The sequence below is a fragment of the Pygocentrus nattereri genome, chromosome 3 (assembly GCF_015220715.1).
Source record: "Pygocentrus nattereri isolate fPygNat1 chromosome 3, fPygNat1.pri, whole genome shotgun sequence".
Classification (NCBI taxonomy): domain Eukaryota; kingdom Metazoa; phylum Chordata; class Actinopteri; order Characiformes; family Serrasalmidae; genus Pygocentrus; species Pygocentrus nattereri.
In genome coordinates, this window is record NC_051213.1 from 44459546 (window position 1) to 44484199 (window position 24654).

General features: G+C 41.1%; 2 protein-coding genes across 3 annotated transcripts; one reads left to right on the forward strand and one right to left on the reverse strand.

The window, feature by feature from the left end:
- Positions 1-1216: 1216 nt before the first annotated feature.
- LOC108429910 (glandular kallikrein-like) lies at positions 1217-16580 on the reverse strand. 2 transcript variants are annotated; one of them, XR_005130115.1, is made up of 4 exons: positions 8604-8708; positions 7742-7878; positions 1622-2859; positions 1217-1354 (listed from the first exon to the last, which is right to left on the reverse strand). XR_005130115.1 is itself a non-coding variant. In XM_037537232.1 (4 exons), the coding sequence occupies exons 1-4, from the start codon at positions 16535-16537 to the stop codon at positions 2743-2745; spliced, it is 330 nt and encodes a 109-aa protein (XP_037393129.1). In that variant the 5' UTR covers positions 16538-16580; the 3' UTR covers positions 1398-2742. The 2 variants fall into 2 exon arrangements, 1 of the variants encoding a protein (XP_037393129.1); XM_037537232.1 differs by lacking the exons at positions 1217-1354; positions 8604-8708 and adding exons at positions 8872-8920; positions 16511-16580 and having other exon boundaries at positions 1398-2859.
- Positions 16090-23913, forward strand: si:ch211-261d7.3. Its single transcript, XM_017702082.2, has 3 exons — positions 16090-17210; positions 19213-19638; positions 21083-23913. Exons 1-3 carry the CDS (start codon positions 16955-16957, stop codon positions 21868-21870), a joined length of 1470 nt encoding a protein of 489 aa, XP_017557571.1. The 5' UTR covers positions 16090-16954; the 3' UTR covers positions 21871-23913.
- The last annotated feature ends 741 nt before the right edge of the window (positions 23914-24654 follow it).

Consider the following 24654-nt stretch of genomic DNA (forward strand, 5'->3'; position numbering starts at 1 on the left):
TATCATATGAGGCCCAGATACCACAGCTTAAAAACTGCATTTTTGAGATATGGAAAAACTCCACTTGTTTGAGATATGAGTAAAAAATTAATTCAAAGGGGTGCTTCAAGGCAAGGGTTAATTAGCTATGTAGCAATACATGAAAATTGATATATACAAGCTGAATTCCAAAAAAGTTGTGACGGTAGGAAAAAACATGAATAAAAGCATTCATCTTTTTTGACCCATATTCAGTTTAAAACTGAAAGACAAGATATTTCAACCAATTAAGTTTGTTCAATAAAAGTTTAGAAACACCAATTGTCCAGTGAATTTTTTTCTTTCCCCAGGTTTGCTTATTATACCACCACTTTAGCTGCTCAGCAGTCTAGGGCCTTTGTTGTTGATTTGCTCTTCATAATATGCCACTCGTTTTCATTATGAGACAAGTCTGGACTATACTCTGATCACAAAGCCCCCTGTTGTAACATGTGCAGAATGTGTCTTGCTGAAACAAGGAAGGACGTCTGTGAAAAAGACGTCGTCTGGATGGCAGCATATCTTGCTCAAAAATGGGTATGTAGCCCTCAGCATTAATGGTGCCTTAATAGATATGCAAGTTACCCACACCTGACTCTAACACCCTTCGCATACCATGAAAGACGCTGACTTTTGAACTTTACACTAGTAACAGTCCTCCCTGGCCCAGATAGTATAAATTGAAAGGACTCATCTGACCACATTACACGTTTCTACTCTACGTCAGTGCATCTCAGATGAGCTCTTAGCCCAGAGAAGTCAGAGGTGTTTCTGGATGTTGTTGATACTTGGCTTCTGCTTTGCAAAATAGAGTCTTAACTTTCATTTGTAGATAAAGTGACTGTGTTTTCTGATGCTGGTTTTCTGAAGTATTCCTGAGCTCCTGTGGCTAAACTCATTAGGGAAAGATGTTTTTTAATTCAGTGCCATCTGAGGTACTCAAGTGTCATGGACATCCAGTATTGGTTTTCAGTCTTGCCCTTTACACATAGACTTCTCTGAATAGATTTCTGAGTCTCTTAATAATGTTATGTTCAACTATGTCTTAATTATTTTATAACCTGTGCTAACACATTGGGAGTACAAGCCCAGTTGAACGCAAAATGCGTTGTTCCACAAAACATTAAACTGTTTGGAGATTTTAATACAGAACATTCACTCAGCAGTATTCTTGGTTCAATTATGATGGTCTTGTTACCTGACAGGTGCCTTTGCCTCCCTCCATGAAGCCAGCACAGAACATTTTGGAGGTGATCTGACCAGGGTAGGCACTTTTTGCAAGTGGTATCACTCAGGATAGGGACATCTAGGCATCTCAGAGTGGAAGGGTAGCTTGCTTTGGAGAGAACCATATAAAACATAATCATACTGGTCAAGAGAATACAGCACAGAGAAAATCCACAATTTCTTTAAAGACAATTCATTCAATTCTGTCATTTCAGAGTGGTTTGATTTGAAATACTCCATCATGCAGTTTCATTTAAATTCTTTTTTTGCCACTTGGAAGCATTTACTAAACATTTTAGATTTGGTCTGGCTGACTGGATGGCCTGTCACAATCAGGCCAAGCCTAAAAGCACAAGCCTAAAATTGCAAAATTTACCTTGTTGTCGATAATTAGTGGTTCCCGACTGGCAAAAATTGGATCCTCAAGCTCAGATGAGCAAATGTTCTTCACCACTGCCCTCGAAAGGTGTAATAGGACCACTCAGAAGTTTTGTTTTTTCAGAACATTTGTTGTTTTTCATGAGATCCATAATGCATCTTAAAAATTGGGTTTTCTGTTTTCTGGTATTTACACATTTTAGCTTCAATCCAAATTATGAAAACCACCCAATTTGTATTTAATTTGCTGCATAAACATGATTGTGAAATATGAAACTGTGAAAAATAATTGAGATCAAGGGATTATATGATAGCTATAGATGACCCATATATGATGACCCATATAAATAAAAATGACCTATAACTGATCCTAAAGCGTAGCAACGACTTGGTCTTAAGACCTTAAGATCATGCCACACATTAGGATCTCGATCCTACACCTTACCAAGTCATGGCTGTGACTTAAGTATCTTGTTTCCATGCATTACTAAGTCGTGGCCACACATTATTTTTATTCACACAGGATGTCACCAGCAGGGCTCCATAGATATTTGACAGGCCTCATTATTGGTTGATAGAACATGGGTTACACGATGGGCTGGCCTCTGAATTCACTGCAATTTAAAATAGTCTGTTAAAATATTTGTTCATCTTTAGATTACTAAGTAAACATGTGTTGACCTGCAGTGAGACTGAAGCAGTGAGCAATTTACCTCCATTATGTCTTTCAAGATATTGTCATTGCACATAGTAATCAAGATTAAAATTGGAAGTGTGATCATGAATGGGTTTTGCATTGCAGTATTTAAGGTAGTTAAAAGTAAGCGTACTCACTGCCAGTGCTGAGTGTTTCCCCATCCGGAGACCATGCACATGATCCCAGCAGAGGGGAAGCTGCTGGGCAAAGACACTGGGCTCACGTAGCTGTTCAGGGTAGCAGCTGATCTCAGCTTGATCAACATGATGTTGTTGAGGGTGTTGATGCTGTAATTGGGGTGCTTGATGATGAAGCCTCAGTGGATTTAACAAATGGTGTCAAAATTAAATAAATATTAATCGCAATGAACTTTACTTATGACTGGTAGCAATGGGCAGCAGACAGGACCCACAAGCTGATGATCAGAGATCCTGCTCAAACGTAATGCCCAACAAACCGAGACGCCTGGTAGGGCACGGAGTGTGCTGGGCACTCATAACCTCCAATGATCTTCTCCTTGTCTTCAACAGGGACAGTGACTGTGTAGCAAAGAGAGAAAGGGTTGCTATGGAGAGCTACATGTGCATCTATCTGTAAGCTCACTGGATGAAACAATTAACCGTAATTTCGTTGTTTAACACCTGGTTTCGATTCCCCTTCCCTTCATAACAGAATTAGTCTTATGGAGTAAGGAGTTTGCCACAACTAATTCAGGAGGCCAGAGAGAACAAAGGCAACTTGTCAGTGTTCTGGCTTGACCTGGCAAATGCATTCGGCTCCATTCCATACAGGTTAGTCGAGCTCACTCTGATAAAACATCAAGTCCCTAGTAGGTGTAGAGACCTCATCGCTGATTACTGCAACAACTTCAGGATGAGGGTCTCTTCTACATCTAGTTGGGACAAGGTGGAGATTGGCATCACAGGGTGCACTATCTCTGTGACCCTGTTCTCCTTGGCCATGAATATGCTCACCAAGTCCGCTGAGCCAGAGTGCATTGTCCGAATAATTTCCAGACAATCGCAGCCACCCATCAGGGTGTTCATGGATGACCTGACAGGCTGTCGGTGGATTTTGAAGGGACTCAAGAAGCTGATGACTCAAGAAGCTGATGAATTGGGCCCAGATGCGTTTCAAACTTGCCAAATCAAGATCCATGGTGCTGAGGAAAGGAAAGGTGGAGGACAAGTTCCGGATTTACATCGCAGGCACAGCCATTCCAACAATCTTATTATTTGAATCTTGTATTATTGCAGTGAAGTTATTGTTGACTGCATTATTTTTGTTTCATTATTTAGTATGTTGGTTATGTTAGCATTTGGTTTACATTTAGTTAGTTTTTTCATTTTGTAAAATTATTCTGTGGCTGTGTGTGTTACCGTTTGTTTTGTATTTTATATTTAATCATTCTTTTTTCTGGCTGGACAGGAGCCGTGGGTTGAAGCGGCTGGCAGACTGGTTTGGGTGATGTAATCCTTTTCACTTCTCTGGTAGCGTAGAGCACTTTGGGTGTCATTGAGGTGTGCAGTGTGGTGGCATGTGGCGTATAGTGTAGGAGACCCCCTTTCCTCTGCCGTAGTAAATCCTCAGCCTTATTCCTTCTGCCGAGATTTTATTAAAATATAAATGGATCCATAGAATATTAAATTCAATATTCCTATTTGTTTTATCTTAATTGTCTTTGTCCAAAAGGGGGCTTGTGTCCTGACCTGCCTCTTGTGGGGAAATTTTTAAATAATTATCAAAAAACTGTGATTAAGTGTTGGAAGTACGTCTCTGGTGTCAAGGTTTGTTTGAACCTGGGTGTCTTTCTTTTTGGGCCTTGAGTGCCAGTAATATTTCCTAGGGGTGAAATTCCCCTAGGTGGCGTAGTTGTGCTTATTAATTTACCCTCCTCCACTCTGCCAAACAGAAAAGCCAGTCAAGAGTTTGGGCAAGGTTTTTGACCGCTCTCTAAAAGACTCAACATCTATCCAGTCAACCTGCGCTGAGTTGGATGGCTTGTTGAAACCGTGGCCAAGTCTGGTCTACCTGGAAAGTTCAAAGCCTGGGGCTACCAGCGTGGCGTACTTTCCAGGATCCTGTGGCCCCTCCTCGTCTATGCCGTCCCAATCTCTACAGTTGAGACCTTAGAGAGGAAAGTCAGCAACCACCTCCGGAGATGGCTTGGGTTACCAAAGAGCCTGAGCTGCACACACTATGGGCACAACAACAAACTGCAGCTGCCCTTCAAATCCTTGGAAGAGGCAGGAAGTGGAGGGCAGAGGAAGCTGTCCAAGAGGCTGAGGCAAGGCTGCGTCACAGGAGCCTGGTGGTAGTGCTCACAAGAGGCTGAGCCAGGTTAGGAACCTTTCCAGCTCCCCAAAGGAACACCAGAGGGAAGGAGAGGCAGCACCTTGTTCAAGAGGAGGTGTGAGCAGCTGTGGAGGAGGCAATATATTTCAAGGCAGTGGGAATGAGGCATCAGGGGGCTTGGACAAGATGGGAGAACGCGGTTGAGAGGAAAGTGACCTGGAATGAGATCTGGAAAACCAAGCCTCACCGCATTAAGTTCCTCATCCAGGCAGTGTATGATGTGCTTCCAAGCCTATCTAACCTGCACACATGGGGCATAGCAGAAACACCAGCATATCCATTGTGTTCCAAGAGAGGTACCCAAGAGCACATCCTCAGCTGCTGCAATACGGCACTTGGAGAAGGACAATACCAGTGGAGGCATGACCAAGTCCTTAAGACCATCGCTGAAGCCATCAGCACTGGACTTGTGTGGGCAAAGCGAAAGAGGAGAGCCATCCGCAATACCACCAAAGCAGCAGAGAGGGCCTCAAGATGGCTGTGGCTCAAGAGAGGAGAACCATGGAGTCGTGGTAGCTACCTAGCCATCTGGACTGATCAACCCCAGCTGGGTCACCTGGATGAGGGTGTATGATGTTGAAAGACCCAAAACACTCCATGATTCCAGGAGCATCACTGATGTGTCCATAGGCATCAGCATAGATCCTACCCATTCTAATCCATCCTTCCAAAACTTGGGTGCCCATTCCAGCCAGAACTTTCTGTTCCAGACTGGGAATAGAGATTGAGGTCTGGTGATTTTGCTGGTCACTCAAATTGACACGGATTTATGACGCAAGAGCCGCCATGTAAATATGTTTGAAGAGTTCATATGTGCACAACTGCATACTGGACATGGAGTTCAATTTTTGTGTGTTAAAGCCCAAATTTTGTAACTTAAATACTGCATGTCAAAAAACTTGGATCCATTAAATGGCTTGACACATTAAATATAAACTCAATGTAAAATATGTATGAGTTTGTGTACAACTGTTCAAAGTTATGTTTGCCAGTCACGTATTGGCTAATATTTTTTGAGTTATGGTCAAATTTAACTAAATTTGTCACTACTGAAACATTTGGTAGTGCACATTTAACCTGAGTTCTTGTAGTGTTATGATTTGTTCTGGTAGTGGCAAAATGGCACAAATCATTTGTTTTAATAAAATAAACACTAAGATATTGGGTCACTCAAAGTATTTTAGTTTGAAGTTCAAGTTAAAAATCTGAAAAGTGTTAAGTTATGGCTTTTACTTTGCCAACTATAACTCAACTTGATTTCTTTGAACTTTGTATGCTGTCTTTTAAGAAAGAATAGAAAGCATCAGAATAACTATAGAACACTAGAAAGAAAGAGAGAGACATGACAGCTCTTGCTGTACAGTATGAGCTAATCATCCTCTAGTCCTTCATCAGTGGTCACAATTTCACAACAAGAACATTTATACCAACAACGAAACATGGTGTAGTATGGTGTGGGGATTCCTTGCTGCTCCAGTGCCTGGGCGAATTCCCATAATTGACAAAAGCATAAATTTTGCTTTCTACCAGCAAATCCTCCACAAGAATGTTTAGTCCTTAGTCCATGATCTGAAGTGCAAGTGAGCATGAGCAAGTCCACCCCTTGAATAGCCCAAATGAAACAGCTGTAAGGTTACTGAATGGCCTAGTCAAAGTCCTGACTGCCGATATGATGCTGGTAGTTCAAATTAAACTTCTGAAAAAGTGTGGGCCACATTTCCTCCACAGTGATGTGAAAGACTGATCTCCATTTATAAGAAGCGTTTGCTGGCAGATGGGGCTGCTAAAGGCGGCACAAGTAGTTATTAAAATTAGGGGGAAATGACATTTTTCAGATGGGGGATATGGGTGTTGTGATTTTTTTTTTATTTTTTTTTTCCCCCTTCAGTAAATGAAACGATCATTTTGAAAACTGTTTTGCGTTTTCTCCTGTTCTGCTTGCCTTGCATTATATTTTGCATGAGGATCATTTGCTGTGACAGTTATGCAAAAAATAGTGGAACTCAAGAGGGGGCAAATATGCTTTCATGGTACTGTATGAGCCATTCCATGCCAACACACCTGGGACCTGGCATAATATTTCACTTGGTGGATGGTGTTATACATCTTGTTTGTCATTTCTATCCAACTTATGAATTCATAATTGCTGCTTACATTATTTGAAGCTACATCATGAATTCAAAATGCCTTTATCTGCAAGGATGCTTTCATATAGGTCATTCGCAGTCAGGCCACTGAGGCAGCCTAAAATGGACCAGACTAAAGATGACGTTCGATAGGACTGCATCCAGTGGTGGACAAAGTACATAGATCATGTACTTGAGTTAAAGTAGAGATACCCAAGATAAAATATTACTCCAGTAAAAGTAGAAGTTCCTCCCTTTAGACCTCAACTTGAGAAAGTACAAACGTATTTACCTTCAAATGTACTTAAGTATAAAGTAAAAGTACTAAGAGTAATTCTGGCTCTGATGTCCTGTTATCATTTTTATAACAAGACTGTCTTGTTATAAAAAAAACTGTCTGACTCATGTAGACCAAGAGTTTCCTCATTATCTAATTATTATTGTGCATGTATACATGTTGATCGGATTACTGAAAAAAATCAGATTTTCTGCAGTTATTGGATTATTAAGTGCATGTAAACAGTCATTGTTACTTTGAAGGGAGGGTAATGGAACAATGTAAAGGGCAACTGGCATTTTACAGTCAAACCTACAAAGTTTTGTTCCAACAGAGATGATAAGTAATTATATAGTTATACAAATCACATTGACATTGGATTTACATTCTGTGTCATCAGGCTGCACATTCAGATTTTATCTGGTATTTTGTATTTCCAATTTTGTACTGAACTACCTGATGGTTTAGAACCTATACTAACATTTTGGGAATATTAGGCTATTTAAAGGCTAAATGTATTGCTCCTCAGGATACAGAACTGTTTTGAGAAAATATAACTGTCTTGGAATTTTCAGAAAAACTGTACAATATTACTGCAATGAGTAGCAAACAACTGAAAAATAGTCAGCAGTGTTCTTGGTTGAGCCCTGATGCTCTCATTACCTGGCAGGAATCCTTGCCTCCCTCTACAAAGCCAGCACAGAACATATTGGAGGTGATCTGTCCAGGGTAGGAACTGGAGCAAACGCTGTCACTCAGAATAGGGATGTTCAGGCATCTCAGAGTGGTAGGGTTGCTTGCTTTTGAGAGAAATATATAAAACATAATCAGACCGGTCAGGCATATACAGATATACAGTGTGGAACACCTGCATAATTCAGTCGTTAATAAACGTAATTCAGAATGGTTTGATGTGAAATGCTTCATTGTAGACAATGATGTGTTGACAGTGGTGAAAGGAACCAGATAATAGTCTAAACACAAAGTATTTTCCAATATTTTACCTTATATATTTACATGCAGCCTATTTGTCACCTATTTGTTGCCTTTATAACAGCATCAGTCTTGTCAGGTAAGGACTACGCCAGCCATTCTAGTCCACTCTCCCACAACTGGGTCTTCCACAAACACACATACAGGCACCCAACAGTTGTCATCCTGGAATGTGGGAGCATCATTACTGTGTTCGGCTCGGAAACAAAGTGCTACATCTCAAGAGACTGGTGTAATCCTTAACTGAAAGGATTGGAGCAGTCATCAAAGCTATTGGATGCCTAACTAAGTATTAAAGAATAAGTTATGCATACAACACCATGGGAGCTTATGATAACTGTACATATTTATGCAATCATACCACCATTTGATAAATAAAATTTGAAACCAATTTATTTGCAGACAAGTGTTTAAAAGAATTCTAATATTTGTGCATGTTTGCTAACATACTCAATCTGCCAGTGCTGTGGTGCGCAAAGAAATATAATAAACATAGAATGTTAAAGAGAAATGTAAGAATAGGTAAACTTACAGGCCACTGCAAAGAGAGTCAGCAAAATGATGCACTTCATGACCTCACTGACTGCTGGATGATCAGCAAAAAGCTCTGCCTAGAACTTTTATAGTGGCTTTCTTTGTTTTTTATTGTTAATTCATTCATTCCTTGAGAATGGCCAGATGGCCAATGAAGGACAAAGATAAGTTTACAGCTATATTGAGTTTCTATTCCAGATCAAATCTTTCCCATCTAGTGAACAGTCACTGTTATCTAGTAAATGAGTAATTCTATGCAAACTCACCTGGGACCTGGCATTTCACATCATGGATTTGTATAAAAATGTTGAAAACCTGCAAGCAAAAAGTTCCATTCAATTGAAACAGACATGCATATATATATATATATTTATAATTATAAATAAATATATATAAATATATAAAAATATAATATATAAATATATATATATATAATTTGATTTTGAACTGTACTGTACTGAACTGTGCAGAAATATTAATGGGGTAAAAATACATCAACTGCTTTCATGTTAATATGTTCCCACAATATATACCATGGAATATGAAAATGTTTGTTTGTTTTTCATTTCTATTAAAGCTATTAATTTATCATTTCATGCACTATTTGAAGCATGAATTCACAATTAAGTCGTTTTCCTTTAAAATGTATTAACTGAATCAGGACAGTTACGTCTCATTAACAGAAACATTACTCAGGTGTTTTTACTGTTTATGGTTTTAATGATTTTGAGCATGAGATGTTTGACTAAGAGGCACAATATAAGGAAACAGTAAAAGTAAGTAACAGCAAAAAACAAAATTTTCTAATTAAACCTTATAATACTATGGAATACCCATTTCCTGCAATATTATCAAAGTGAGTTTAGAAATACATGGTTAGTTTGGGAATTTTCTGTTCTCTGATTCTGTGGTTTCTATATCGCTGCTGTCGGAACAAAACCTTGTATCTCCATTTTTGTCATTTTCCAGTTTTTTACATAATTTGAAAATACCTTTTGTCCTTTATATTGTGTCAAATGTTTATGATAAATGGGCCAAAAGAAATGGCCCAAAATTGCTAGAAATATGTCTAGTTACATTGACTTGCATTAAAAGTAAGGTAGGTTTTGACTTAATGCATTCATTTATAAATAACCTTGCAATTCCCTCCTTAGATTCAACAACAGTTGGTGAACTTGACAAACCAATTTCCTTACAGGAAATATCAGATGCTATTAGATCTATGAAAAATGGTAAGTTGCCTGGGCCAGATGGGTTTGGTATTGAATTCTACAAGAAATTTTGGTGATAAGCTGTTTGATGTTTAAAGCATGTTTAATGAATCCCTTCAGTGTGGTAGTTTACCACCGACAATAACCCAAGCAACCATTTCACTTCTGTTAAAGAAAGATAAAGACCCTACTCTCTGTAATTCATACAGGCCGATAAGCCTTTTATGCTGTGAGCATAAGATTTTGGCTAATACCCTGGCCAAACGTATTGAAAATATTCTACCATTGATTATTACAGAGGAACAAACAGGTTTTATTAAAGGACAGCACTTGTTTTTTTAATATTCGAAAATTATTAAATGTAATTCTTACTCCCAATCTTTCTGTTTCAGAGGTAGTTGTCTCCTTAGATGCGGAAAAGGCCTTCAATCGCATTGAATGGGATTATATGTGCTTTGTTTTGGTTAAATTTGGGTTTGGTAACAAGTTAATCTCTTGGGTAAAGTTGTTGTACACTGCCCCACAGGCTAGTATGCACACTAATTCGGTTTGCTCTCCATATTTTCGTGGAACACGTCAAGGCTGCACTATATCTCCTTTGCTCTTTGCCTTAGCACTTGAGCCTTTGTCAACTGCCCTTCGTTCCTCTTCACTCATAAAAGGTGTTTTGCGACAAGATTTGGAGAGTAAAGTCTCTCTTTATGCAGATGATCTACTGCTGTGCTTTCGAGATCCTCTGGAAATGATCCCGGTAGCAGAATCTATTTTGAAAGTATTTGGCTCTTTTTCAAGGATACAAGTAAAATTTTCAGAAGAGTGAATGCTTCCTGGTAAATCAGGCAGCCCTTTGACATTCCTTTATGTCTATCATTTGATGGCTTTAGATATTTAGGCATAAACTTTACCCGTAATATGTCCTCCATTGTGCAGGCAAATTTCCCCACTTTGGTGCAGAAATTAATGCTTATTTTCAAAGAATTAATGAATAAATGAATGAATAAATGAAGGAATCCTTTTATTGTCACTAGTCACAAGTACCAGCGAAATTAGCCTTCGACCCGTCTGTACACACAATATGACAAGGGGGGGAGACAGGACAGGGTGACAGGGATGATGAAAAGTACAGAATACATGGGGAAAGGGGAAGAGATAAAAAAAAAAACACCCCCCAGACTATGTACCTAAAGAAGTACAGTCTGGGAACAGAAAAAAAAAACACCTCAGCAACATAGGCAACATGGAAACCAGAACTTGCAACAGGGAAGGGTGAGGGTTGGCACAACCCAGCACAAACAAGCAGCCATCCCTGCGCTGATCAACGGACCCGTCTTGCCACACCGGGGGGTAAAAGCGGCGAAGGCGTAGGGAGGGGGGGGGTAGTGGGGAGGCCTGGATAAGTCGCTTCGCCTGGCATCCCAGTCTAGGTGCCTCAGTCCGCAGAGTGTCATAGCGATAACACACCAAATTGCTATGGAGACAACCTTGAACAGGTCCCAGGCAGAGTCAACAATCAGCAGGTGTCTGGGGGAAATGGGGGAAGGGATACAAGAACGTCTCACTGCAGTGTTCTTCCGGAGGAATTGTTGTTCCAGCAGCGCCCTTGGCCAAGGCCAGAGCCGAAAGCAGATTAAACTAGGATTGTTTGGGCTTGGGGCGAGTACTTGCATTCCAATTTGCACGACTACTTTCCTGGTCTATTCTAGTCTCCAAATCGATCCATTTTCCTTTGCAAAGCTGAGAGCTTCTCCAAGATGTTATCCATGTTGTGGTTTATGGCCACAGTCTGAGTGCTGACAGCTCTGCCCACCACGTCAATCATGTCGGGCAGCTTTAAGGGGCCTTGGACAGCTGTCCCCATTCCTCGAATCTCGCGATAAACCAGGACAATGACTAATCCAATCAGCAAATACCTGTAATCATGGTTCCGAATGGTCCTCCACAGAAAGAGCCGCCAGGCACATGACTCGCCACTTCTCACGTGTCCATCGTGTAGCCAGCTGCAAACATTCCGACAGGACAGGTTGGTTCCCCCGAACCCAGACTTCTGGTGTCAATTGCGTTAAGAGACTATTTGATCAAATCCATTTTCCTTAGTTTGAAGAGCAGCATGGAGAGAGTCTCTCAAAAGTATAAGACAGAAGAGTAGACAAGACTGGAGAAGTGAAACAGGAGAGATCAGGGAGAGGAGAGGGAGAAAGTGCAACCGCCTTTGTTGAGAGCAGAACAGGAAGAAGATGGAATAGTCTTCCACTTTCACTGGCCGGTAGAGTTCAGTGTGTGAAAATGAACATCATACCTACATTTTTATTTTTGTTTCAATGCCTTCCCGTTTTCCCATCCAAATCCTTTTTAAAAGAAGTTGACAAAACTATTTCTAGTTTTATATGGTCAGGGAGGGTTCCTCCAATCAGGAGATCTGTTCTGCAGAAACCTAGAGCTGATGGTGGTTTAGTACTCCCTAAACCTAAACCTAAATATTTTGAATTATTATTTGGCTGTTAATGTGCAGAAGATTTGCTTTTGGCTACACTCCCCAGGTACGGATTGGTGTAGAGCAGAGTCTCTGTCATGTATTACTACCTCCTTGCCTGCTTTGGTCTTTTCAACTCTTCCCCTGCCCCGAGAGCAATATTCGGACAATCCTGTGTTCTTGTCAACCCTGAGAATTTGAGCGCAGTTTAGAGGGTTTACTCAATCCCAAGCAGCCTCGACATTGATTCCCATCTCACCTCCACTTTTCTACATTGGGCCAATCTTGGAATTGTTAGCTTTCGTGATTTGTATGAGAGGGACATTTATTCCGGCTTCGAGAAATTAAGTTTGAAATTTAAGCTTCCCACAAATTTTTTCCACTACCTACAAGTTCGCCACTGTGCCCAAACTCTTATTGCTTCTTCTTTCCCTTACAAACCTGAGGATAAATCCTGGGAGGGGGTTTGAAATTTAAAACCAGATGCAAAAGGCCTAATATCAAAAATATATGACTGCATTATGACTGTTCATTCGGAGGCTGATTTCAAGCTCAAGGCCAAGAGGCTGATTCAGGGAAGGAGCTGGATGTTGATTGGTGGTCGAGAGCCTTGTCAAGGGCCAACTCCTCCTCATCATGTGCTAGACTTGGCCTGATGCAGTTGAAGTTAGTCCAAATGGCATATTATACTAAGGCTAGACTGGCAAAAATCTTTTCAAGTACCGATGCGGCATGTCTGCGGTGTGACTCGGATCTGGCTGACTTAATGCACATGTTCTGGTCGTGCAAAAAACAAGATAAGTTCTGAGGTCACTCCTGCATGTGCGGTTGGCAACTGTAGCGCTTTAGCCTTTTCTCTATTGCTTGCTAGATCGAGGATTCTCTTGAGTTGGAAGTCGGCTGCCCCACCGTCATATTCATTGTGATTAAAGGATGTGATTTTCTTTCTTAGCCTGGAAAAGATTAAGTTTGGCCTTAGAAGTTCTGTTCATAAATTTTATGAGACATGGTAGCCTTTCATTACTTATTTTGAAAATCTTACTGAGTTGGCGGTCGAGGGGGCGGGCGGGGGAGGAGGAGGTTTGATTTATTTATTTTTTTTTATATATACTATTACTACCAAGAGTTCCTCAATGTTCAATCCTCCTATCAGTGTTCACGATCACTTGAGTACTAACTTAGAACACCTGTGGTAGATAGCATTTAAGGCCGGGCTTAGAGGTGTAGGGTTGTGAAGTATTGAATCCTTGTGATCTACTGAGTGGTGGCTCATGTTTGCCTTCTTGTGCGTTTTGACCCTTGCCTTCACGTTTTCTGAGTTTTTGCCGTGCCCTTTTTGTACTGTTGCCTATCTTGATTGCTCTGCGTTGTGACTCTGATTTTGGTTTTTCCTCTGATTAGTATTAAATCTACCATTTATCAAGATCTGCACTCATCTGAACTCTGTTCCAACATAACAATGGCTTCTACGTAATTATTTGGAATGTGTACTGGTTTGTTATTTCTTGCCAAGTCATCAATAAATTTTTTTTTTTTTTTAAAGTAAGGCAGGTTTTTCTCTTCTCCTGTGAAGTTACTATTTTGGAGATACAAGGTTTTGTTTCAACAACAGTGATATAGTGTTAGTCATTTATTTCATGCTCAACAATTATTAAACCATGAAGGAGTCATGTATATACATGGTAAGGTAGGAGCACTTTGTAATTCTACAGTTACAGACCATAGTCCATCTGTTTTTCTGCATACTTTGTTAGCGCTTTCTAACTTTATTATTTTGTTTCAATATGTTAGAAATAATCTAAATTTCCGTGTTCAGTGCAGCAGTCATCATGGACAAACCCTCTAACAGAAGAAATACTCATCATTGCCACTCCAAAAAGGTCTCCAGTATGGAAACCAACATCTGGCAACAAAAAGGTGAAGGAGCTAAACTGGACTAAGTACTCTTCATTTAAAAAAAAAACTTTTGTGTATAATATATAGTCCTTTTTGTTCTATTATTTGATTAAATGGCTCATTCTACAGAAACGTCAACCTTTTGATCTACCCACAGGAGTCACTGGTGTTACTGATAGTCATGTGGTATCGCACATAATAAAGGTAACACCAGTGACATTTTAAATAAAAAAATAATTTTAGAAAATGGCTGCTATAGAGCATCAAACCACATGTCGTCAGTCGTGGAATATCCGCTAAAATATGGAATTTAATCCATTTGTTTTCTATTTTTTCCACAATTACCTAAGAATAAAGTCACATCAGTGACATCAACTAAAAGCTTCATATGAAATCATGACCTAAATGAGAAACTTTTTACTGCACAGTAACACCAGTGACACGACTCCTGAGGACCACAACTTTCATTATGCATTTCACAATATTTATTGCCATTTGTTTACTTTGTCATTTAAACATATATTTCATAGTCATATATAGATTATTGCTGTTACAATTGCAGGAAAAAAACATTGTTTTTACCTCTAAATATGGCTCTTTACAGATGACTGTGAGGATGAGCACTTCTGTGGTGCTTGGAATTCTATATAATTGACATGCAGACCGGTATTTCTAAATAACACTGATTTATGTTAAAATCTGAATAAATTGTAACCCTAAAATGTTTTCTAAATGTAATATATCTGTAAATGCTAGGAATGCAAAAATGGATGTTTTCTATAGAATAACTCAAATATCAAGGATGCGGGAGACGGAGCGAGGGGATGTTTACAGCATTTTTGCAGACGCTCTTATCCAGAGCAACTTACAATTTGAGCATTTTTACACAGGTAGGCCAAGGTAGTGTTAGGAGTCTTGCCCAAGGACTCTTATTGGTATAGTCTAGGGTGCTTGCCCAGGCAGAGGACTGAACCCCAGTCTACAGCATAGAAAGCAGAGGTGTTATCCACCACTCTCTCACTCACTCTCTCTCTGAATGAGTGGTGTTGACTTTCGCCATATTTTGCATTATACTTTGCCTTAAACATAGTACATATGTGGAAAGACACTCACACAAAACACATTTCAAATAAAGAAGATATTAAATCATAACTGCATTTTCACAGTGTATCAGCACTTGCTTTTGTCCTGTTAAATGGTTCATTGGTGTGGTGTAGTGAGCAACACCTCTGCTTTCTATGCTGTAGACTCGGGTTCAGTCCCTGCCTGGATAACCGCCCTACACTATACCAATAAGAGTCCTTGGGCTAGACTCCTAACACTACCTTGGCCTACCTGTGTGAAATAATCAAACCGTAAGTCCCCCAGGATAACAGCGTCTGACAAATACCCTAAATGTTACTTCGCTAATATTCAAAATGAAGATCCTGGAGTACAAGTTCATTTCTAAAAGCGATTTCGAATAGCAGTACGTAAAATTTTGGTAATATTCCCCCATGCATTTTAAAACGCATGCTGTTCGAAATGTGTCTGTTGAACATATTATAAAATACTGAAAGTCCTAAAGCAGATAGGGTTTGACTACTAATATTAACACATTTAACCAACACTTTCTCAATATTTTTACACAAATGAATGCAAAGTTAAGCTGGATTTTTTACGGCCGATGCCAAGTAGGCCAGAGGGGCACCACTAGACTAAAAACTGCACTTCTGCGCGTTATTAATGATGAGGTTTTTTTATATGACGAATGGTCGGTTATCAAACTGTCTCAAAAGTCTTGGATTCTGACTGCATGTGTGCTTTATATGAAGCTAATGATCACAAACTCTCTGGAAAACAAGCATCGTAGCTTCGCGGCTAATGTTGACAGACTCGGGACTGGCGTGACGTCACTTTCCAGCGACCTCTCCCCCGTCTGTGTACATGTACCCGAGATATTGAACATTTGTAGCTTCTGCGTTTTAAAGGTGTGATATAAGCCACTCTGCGGGCTACGAGCCGTCACGGGAACGTGAGTAAGGGTGTGTTTTGTTCGGACCATGTCGTGTGCGGCTGCTGCGCGGAGGGCAGCGCGGTTTTAGACGGCCAGCTCTGTTTGGTTGCGGATTGCTAGCTGTGGGTATCGCAGCTGGGTTAGCTTAGTTGATGTGTGCCGGATGCCCGTCCGTTGCGGATGTGGTGCAGAATAAATGCGCGTTGATGCGACAGATTTAACATAAGACGCAGTTTAAATCCCCCTCCGTGAATTCTTGCGCGTCCGAGACTTTACTGTGCTGCTCTTTCGTTTCGTTTCTCATGCACTCGGCTGCAGCGACTGGGACTCACGTTAACGTTTCCTTTTGTGCTCTTCATTTCAGACCTCCACGATTCTCCACCACCTTCTGTCTTTGGCAGAGCCTCCTTCTATGAAATAGGCAGTGCATATTGCCCTTGCACCAGTCTAGCTCAGCACATATTCTGCTCGTTTTCCCCAGAATATATGAACTCTCTATTCCCCTCTTGGATACAAGCCAAAAACAACAACACATCAACCCAGTTTTTATGCTGATTGATTTTATATGTGCCCATTTGGACACAGCCTTCCACTGCAGGTCTGCACTCTTTCTGTTAAAGCCAGGTGCCACCTTGTATCAAGCAAACCTTGGTCTTGGCCGGGTGTGCGTCGGATCGGAGAGCACCAAGCCATCACTGTGATGGCATGTCAGCCACTTTGTGAATGGCACTGTGTCTGCCGGTCCGATCAGTGTGGCTGTCAACCAGGCCTGATCCATGACGGAGTACTACGAGGAGGGGGGGTTGCTGTATGAGCACTCACCTCCCATGCACATTAAAGTGGAGTCCCCGGAGGGTCCTTTTGGAGGGGGTGTCTCAGAAGATGGCTTTCCCCGGGAAGATGATGACTCGGACGGTAGCTGCGATCAGAGTAGTGGACTGCCTGGTAGCCTGCCGTTCAACGTGGTGGTAGTACATCCTAACATTGTTGCCCCTGGAGTATCCTCTGATGAACTTATTCCGATTGAACAAAGTAAGCTTGATTTTTTTTTTTTTCTTTCTTTAAACTAAATAATGTACAATGGCTAAAGCTGCCCAGTACTGTCCAGCAGCTTAGACCAAGGGTGTACAGTTTTAGTCCTAGAGAGCCTAATTCATGTATCAGCAGTTAGTTACCAGTTTAGTAGGTTTGTTTGAGTAGGGACATCACCAGGACGTTCTAGGACCTAAACTGGACATCCCTCGGTTAGTCCGAAGTCCACTTGTAACTCAGGGTAGGCAGATTTCTCATGCTTTTCGAAAAGATTGAGGCATTTTTGTGCCATGGGAATTTTTTTTTTTTACTCCATGATGGTTGCTTGGCATGTCAAACCTTAGACAAGAAAATGTCTGTAATATGTGATTTGATCAAATCGATGTACAGCCATTTCTTTACAAAACTGTATATACTCTGATCAGGCCTCACGTTATGTCCACCTCCTTGTTTCTACCCTCATTGTCTATTTTATCAGCTCCACTTACTACATAGCTGCACTTTGTAGTTCTACAGTTACAGACTGTAGTCCATCTGCTTCTCTGATACTTTGTTAGCCCCCTTTTACCCTGTTCTTCAGTAGTCAGGACCCCCATGGACCCTCACAGATCAGGTACTATTTGGTTGGTGGATCATTCTCAGCACTGCAATAACACTGACATAGTGGTGGAGTGTTAGTGTGTGTTGTGCTGGTCTGAGTGGATCAGACACAGCAATGCTCAGTGTCACTGCTGGACTGAGAATAGTCCACCAACCAAAAATATCCAGCCAACAGCATCCTATGGGCAGCGTCATGTGACCACTGATGAAGGCCTAGAGGATGACCAACACAAACTGGGCAGCAGCAGATGAGCTATCATCTCTGATTTTACATCTACAAGGTGGACTGACAAGGTAGGAGTGTCTAATAGAGTGGACAGTGAGTGGACACAGTGTTTAAAAACAGCAGCACTGCTGTGTCTGATCCACTCAGACCAGCACAACACACAATAACACACCACCACCAACCACAACACACTATTCTCAGCACTGCAGTGTTACTACAGTGCTGAGAATGATCCACCACCCAAATAGTACCTGCTCTGTGAGGGTCCATAGGGGTCCTGACCACTGAAGAACAGGGTAACAGAGTATCAGAGAAACAGATGGACTGTAGTCGGTAACTGTAGAATTAAGTCAGACCAGGTATTTTAATGTGCACTCCTTTGTCCCACCAGGCGTTAGTGAAGCCATTTCATTAACTAACATGCCAACATCGCTTGTCTTCAGCTTCTTCTGAGTCTGGTGTGTCCAGCTGAAATTCAGAAAGCAAAAAGTCAGTTTAGTCTTGAAACTGAGGAAACTGAGGGGGTGGGCAATAAGCTTTGAACTAGAGTTTTACATTTTGTACTAAAGTTTTGATCTGAACAAGAATACAGCCTGAGACTTTTCTCTCTGAGTCTGACCTGAGCCTAACCGCATCACCAATTTCTGAAGCCCAGCCCAAGCCCCACAGAGTTTTTTTCCAAGCCTGAGTGACCTAAACCACATAATCAAGACGCGAGTCCGAAACGGACTCACCTTTATCTTTTTGCTAAATTCATGGGTGGCTCCAGCGTGCCTCATTAAAACGGTTCTAAGATTGTGAAAATAGGGAGGAAGAACAGAGTAAAGAGAATATCTAAATTACAACTAAATGCAGAGTAACATCTGTTAAAAGTAGGAGGCAGAGTGTGAGAACTCGACACAAGTCGGAATCTAAATGCATATCTGGAATCTGGAGGTGGTGTGCTGTCATGTTCAGACAAAGATATCAACCTTTTCACTGAACAGGACTGATTTATCCCTCGTTAGCGTGAACTTGTTGCTTGTTGTTACTGTTGTTGTTTTTAAATTGTTTGAGCAACAGCCTCTGTATAACAACCGCATAAACTGCATAGTTGCAAGTCGTTGAATGGCCCATTATGCAGTCATTGATATTGACCATTGGTAATGTGTCTAATGCATTGCTTTTCACCTTTAGACAGAAGTGTTTCAGCAGCGCTGGCTTCAGGGGGTGCGGGCAAAAGGAAGAGTCGCTTTAGTGGTGCTGAGCTGGAGGTGTTGGTGTCAGAAGTGACCAGATGTGAAGGAGAGTTGTTTGGGCCGGCTGGTAGGCTCAGGCGCCGGGAGAGAGAGCGCATCTGGGCAGGGATCCTGGAACGCGTGAACGCCGTGTCACGAGTCCCACGCACCCTTCGAGAAGTTAAGAAACGCTGGGATGACCTGAAGAGACGCAACGGTGGAAGGCTAGCAGATGCCAGGCACCGCTCCTGCTATCTGCCGTCCAGCAGAGGAACTGCAGTTTTGGGAGGGCCTCCTCAGTTGAGTCCCAGGTTCCAGCAGGCCCGTCAGAAGCTTAATACAAGGGGAAAGGCCAGTTTCACCTGTCTGTCTGACACTGATCCAGGTAATTTTGCATTTTGCATAGTCTTCTGTCTTTTTTTTTTTTTTCTGGAAAACCTTCACAGGGCGTAGCATGAGGTGACAATCACTGTTAGAAACTCAGTGTTTCTTATTGTCATTGCTTTTCCATTTCAACTGGACATGCAAACTTTAGCCTCCTCTGTTTCTGGAATTTGGTATAATTAATGATGATAAAAACCGGTATGGCCGGATAAGTAGCCATCAAGTTAACAGGTTAGTAACAAGGTCAATAAGCCAAATGTAATGTGATGTAAATGAACTGATTTTTGGTTGCAGTTGTATCATAAGCCATGTTTACATGCAACCTAATAATCTGTTAATTATGCAACTAATAGCTCAATCGGAATAGAATACGTCCATGTAAACACCTCAGTCAGAATAGACTAGTCTGAGTGAGGCCATGCGCTTGGCGTCATAGCGTATGTTTAAACCATTCAACGTGGCGGGAACAGAAATTGGTCTGCAGAGGAGGCAAAGTTTATGCTTTGATATTTAAAAGACGGCAGTGGGATGCAATGTCTTCCTTTCGCCGGTTCCTTTATACGTACTCATCTCACTCTGACTGGACCCGCGTGATGCTCGCTGTTATGGTAATGTTAACACTAAGTGGTTCTCTATGCATGTGCGTAATTTTGGATCTGATTACTTGTAGTGAGCATGTAAACAGAGATTTTCCATCAGATTGTTGAGTAGAGTGAGCAAATAAACACCGCAGTCTTAATCTGTAATCAGAATGTATTCAGTTGGTTTGGCAAAAATTTTTGCATGTAAACACAGCAATTTTGGCTCAGGAACTGGATGCTGTTCTATGCCCTTTTGAAGCCTGTGAGGTTATTCCATGCCAAGTGACCTAGTGCTTGACCGGACATGATCTGGGTTTCAATAAAACAACTTCTAGCAGAAGTAACTTAGGCAGTCATGCAAAGATTCAAAGATTCAAAGTTTGCCCTTTCATGTTCTTTTTAGCCCTATATTTTCTCAAAAGGGACTTATCTTGTTTTCTTCAAACCTTTTTTAAATTAAAAACAGCAGTTAAGTCCAGTATTTAAGACACAGCTTAGAACGTAAAGTTTAAGGAAAACTTTAAATGTAAAAATTGGTAACCCAGAAACTCAAACCGGAGCACAGTCCTGGACATCCATGGCATGACTGGACAGGCCCTAGATAAGCTGGCATGGCATGTTAAAGCAAACTGTCTCCATCTTCTTTTACAAGCACATATTTCCCAAAAAGGAGTATAATCGAGATCGAACCGGCGACCTTACAGTCAAAAGGTTGGTTCCCAGGCCATGTCCTCGGGCCTTATTGGCGCTGAGTGAGCACTCTACCGCTTCACCACTGAAGCCGTGGAAGCCTGCAAAGCAATACGTTTGAACACTGAAGGCTGCAGGGTGTATCCAGTTTGACTTTCTTTTTGTTTCAATCAGTTGCAGGAGGAGACGGTTCTGAAAGAGATGGTTTTGAAAAGGAGGACGAGTCTGGGGAGCAAGAAGGTGAAGAAGGAAACAAAGATTGTGAGGCTGTAGATAACAGCATGGAGGACAAACTGGGGTTAGGTCTGGGTTTAGGAATAGTACCACCCCCAACATCCGAGCGCTGGCTGCCGCCTTCACCACTCTATAGTGCTCCCTTCCTCAATGGGACTCCTCAGCCCAGTCCAGAACCTTCCCTTGGAGCTCATCAAGGCCCACTCGAGCCCCCTCCATCACGCACTTCCTGGCTGGAGGATGAACTTAGGGGACTTGGGGAGGCAGCTGTGCAGCTCGGGGATCGGCTGGAACAGAATCTGCGCGAGTTCGGCGAAGGGTTCAGGCGTGACATGCGGACACTGGTGGCTTCTCAAGAGGCCCTTACAATAAGCTTGCAGCAAAACAATGTGCTTTTGCAGCGACTGTTAGGACTTCTCGAGATGCAGCATCAGCAAAATCAGCCTCCGCAGCAGCAGATCCTACAGCAACAGCTTATCCAGCAATCATCACAAGAACTTTCACGGCATCAGCAGCAACAACAAGGAACTCCGTCACAGCAGCAGTTACCCCAGCAGCTTGAACAAGTTCCTCAAAATGCGAATGAGCAGTTAGCATCTGTTACTTCAGTACCCCCACCTCCAGATATTTTAGATGGCACTTCTCAGCCTGAACCGTCAATTGTGATAAACGCTCAAAGGCCACGCCGCGGGAGAACAGTAGACCACAGGAGAAGACGTAGACACTAGATATGTAAATTGTCTTCATTTACTATAGCCCACTGAAGTCGGATTGTCGTTTTGCAGTCAGTGCCCAGAAAAGGAGCTCAGGGTCTAAGCTGGTTTTCTCTATGGGAAAAATGAATGGTGTTTTTGGAAATCAGCGCTATTGCGCTCTGTAGTAAACAAAACTCGCTGCTTTGTTTTTGTCCTGCATATCGTCGCTGTCCAATGAAAAACATGTATCTCCATTTTTTGCTATTTTCACTTTTCTGCATCATTTAAACTCAGCAGCTGTCCTTTACATTGTGTGTAAATTTCATGATGAATGGACCAATAGAAATGCTCCACAAATCCTAAGAATAAAATGTCTTTCTATTAGCTTGCATTGAAAGTTAAGAACATTTTTGCTCTTTCCTGTAAAGTTACTCATTTGGAGATGCCTGTTTTTCTTTGGACCGGGACACACATTCTATGCACATTTTCCCACAAACTTCACTGGATCCTCTGAACTGAGGTCATTTACTGAGTCGAATTATGAGCATTGCTACATGCGAGCTAACACTGCTGCGCACTGAATTGAAAATGGGAAACTCACCAAAATACTCCAGTTAAAACCACCGAGTACCTAATATTTGGTGAAGTTGCTTAACTTTAGCAGTGGACTTATGGACATCAGTAATGGACTTGTGTTTATGTAAAGATTTCAATGCGCAGGAGTTTTTGCTTGATTTGTAGCGTGGATGTAGCAATAATCAACTCTTTAGCAACCTAATTCAAATGATCCAGTGATATTGGGAGGAAATTGTGCCAAACATACCACATGGCGTGTATGAATTTTTGAATTTTGAAAAGCATCATTTATTCTTCCCATAGAGAAAAAGAGCATAGGCCTAGAGTTCGTTACTGGGGCATGATGCCAACCACATCACAAACTACTTCAGCGGTTTATAGCTATTTATTTCATCCAGTGTTTTATATTCTGATGTACAGCAGGTTGTGCCATGTCTTAAAAGCTACAATTTATTTGCCTGTTTCAAATTATGAGCTACATGTAAAAAGTCATATGAGCATCGTATTTAATAGGTTATTCTGTGTCAAATTACTGTGGAATTGAGTAGAGGAAGTTATACACAGCATGGAAAAAGACAGTAATACCTGCTAGTTTTGGTTATTTAATTCACTGGGGCAAGTACTGTTGCCTGGAACCCAAGGTAGTCTGCTCAAATACATATCTAGGGATATGTCAGATGGCTAATATAGGAACAGATTATTGTTTCATCGTCATATTTTTAGCAGTTAAAACCAAGTGCCAGTCTTGGAGTGCTGCAATACTTCAAATAACCATCATCCTTATTTAGTTATCCTCAGGGCCTGTACACGTTTAAACAGAGCACTGAATGACATCATATGCTGGGTGCTGTTTCGTTAAATGTTAAAATAGTGCTGTTGTGGTTGTTTCCTTGGACTCGCTCGCTGTTTTGTAACTCCTGTGCTCTAAGTCTAAACCACAATCATGAAATTACTGAGATTTGAAGGATGCCACTCAACACAGTGGACAGTTTAGGCTTTTATTTATTTTTATATATATATATATATATATATTATATATAATTTTTTTTTTTTCCAGCACTCTGCATCCCCACATTGGCTACAACAAACACTTGATAATATTCAGTCAGATTGATAGTGTTGTAAAACTGTACAGGCATTTGAATTACCAAAACTTTTAATACTTAATACTTTAAAATGTAATGTTTTTGCATCACCTTGTAGAATTTCAAGTAGGTTTTATTTAAAAACCTAACTAAAAAGCAAAATAAATAAAGAGATTTTATGCAATAATACGAAAAAGTGAATTAAACATTAGAATTAGTAGCAGTAATAAGTCATTTATATACACTCACTGGCCACATTATTACATATTAGTTGTTTAGCTGCTTGTTAAAACAAATAGCTAATCAGCCAATCACACGGCCACAACTTAGGCATGTAGAGGTGGTCAAGACACCTTGCTGAAGTGCAGGCCGAGCATCAGAACGGGGAAGAAAGGGGATTTAAGGGACTTTGAACGTGGCGTGGTTGTTGGTGCCAGTCGGGCTGGTCTGAGTATTTCAGAAACTGCTGATCTGCTGGGATTTTCACGCACAACCATCTCCAGGGTTTACAGAGAACGGTCCCAAAAAGAGGAAATATCCAGTGAGCGGTCAGTTGTGTGGACGAAAATGCCTGGTTGATGTGAGAGGTCAGAGGAGAATGGGCCGACTGGTTCCAGATGATAGAAAGGCAACAGGAACTCAAATAACCAACCAGAATCTCTGAGGAACGTTTCCAACACCTTGTTGAAAGTTTGCCATGAAGAATTAAAGCAGTTCTGAAGGCAAAAGGGGGTCTGAGCTTTTACTAGCAAGGGGTACCAAATAAAGTGGCTGGTGAGTGTACAGTGTGAAAGTCAGAAGTAACCTTTTCATTCATTTCGTTTCCAGTCAGAACAGTACTTACGGTCAAGTTATAATTTTAAGGAAAAGATTAAGGAAGATTTAAGAAAGATTCACATTAAGGAAAAGAGCTGTTTTTTAGTATTTAGCGTGTCCAGTTTTGCCTTAATTATAACTTCTGTATTTTTGGGAGACTTGCTATCAGTTTTTTCAAAGAAATCTTCCCCACCTCCAAGGTTCAGTCTGAGAAATTGGTTGCATTTCTGTTTCCCACCATCCGAATTATTTCTTGTCTGTTTTGTTTTCTCAGTAAGAGCTTCTTGGCAGCTACACATCCTTTTAGATTTACCAGCAACAGAGTCAAATCTTACAGGAT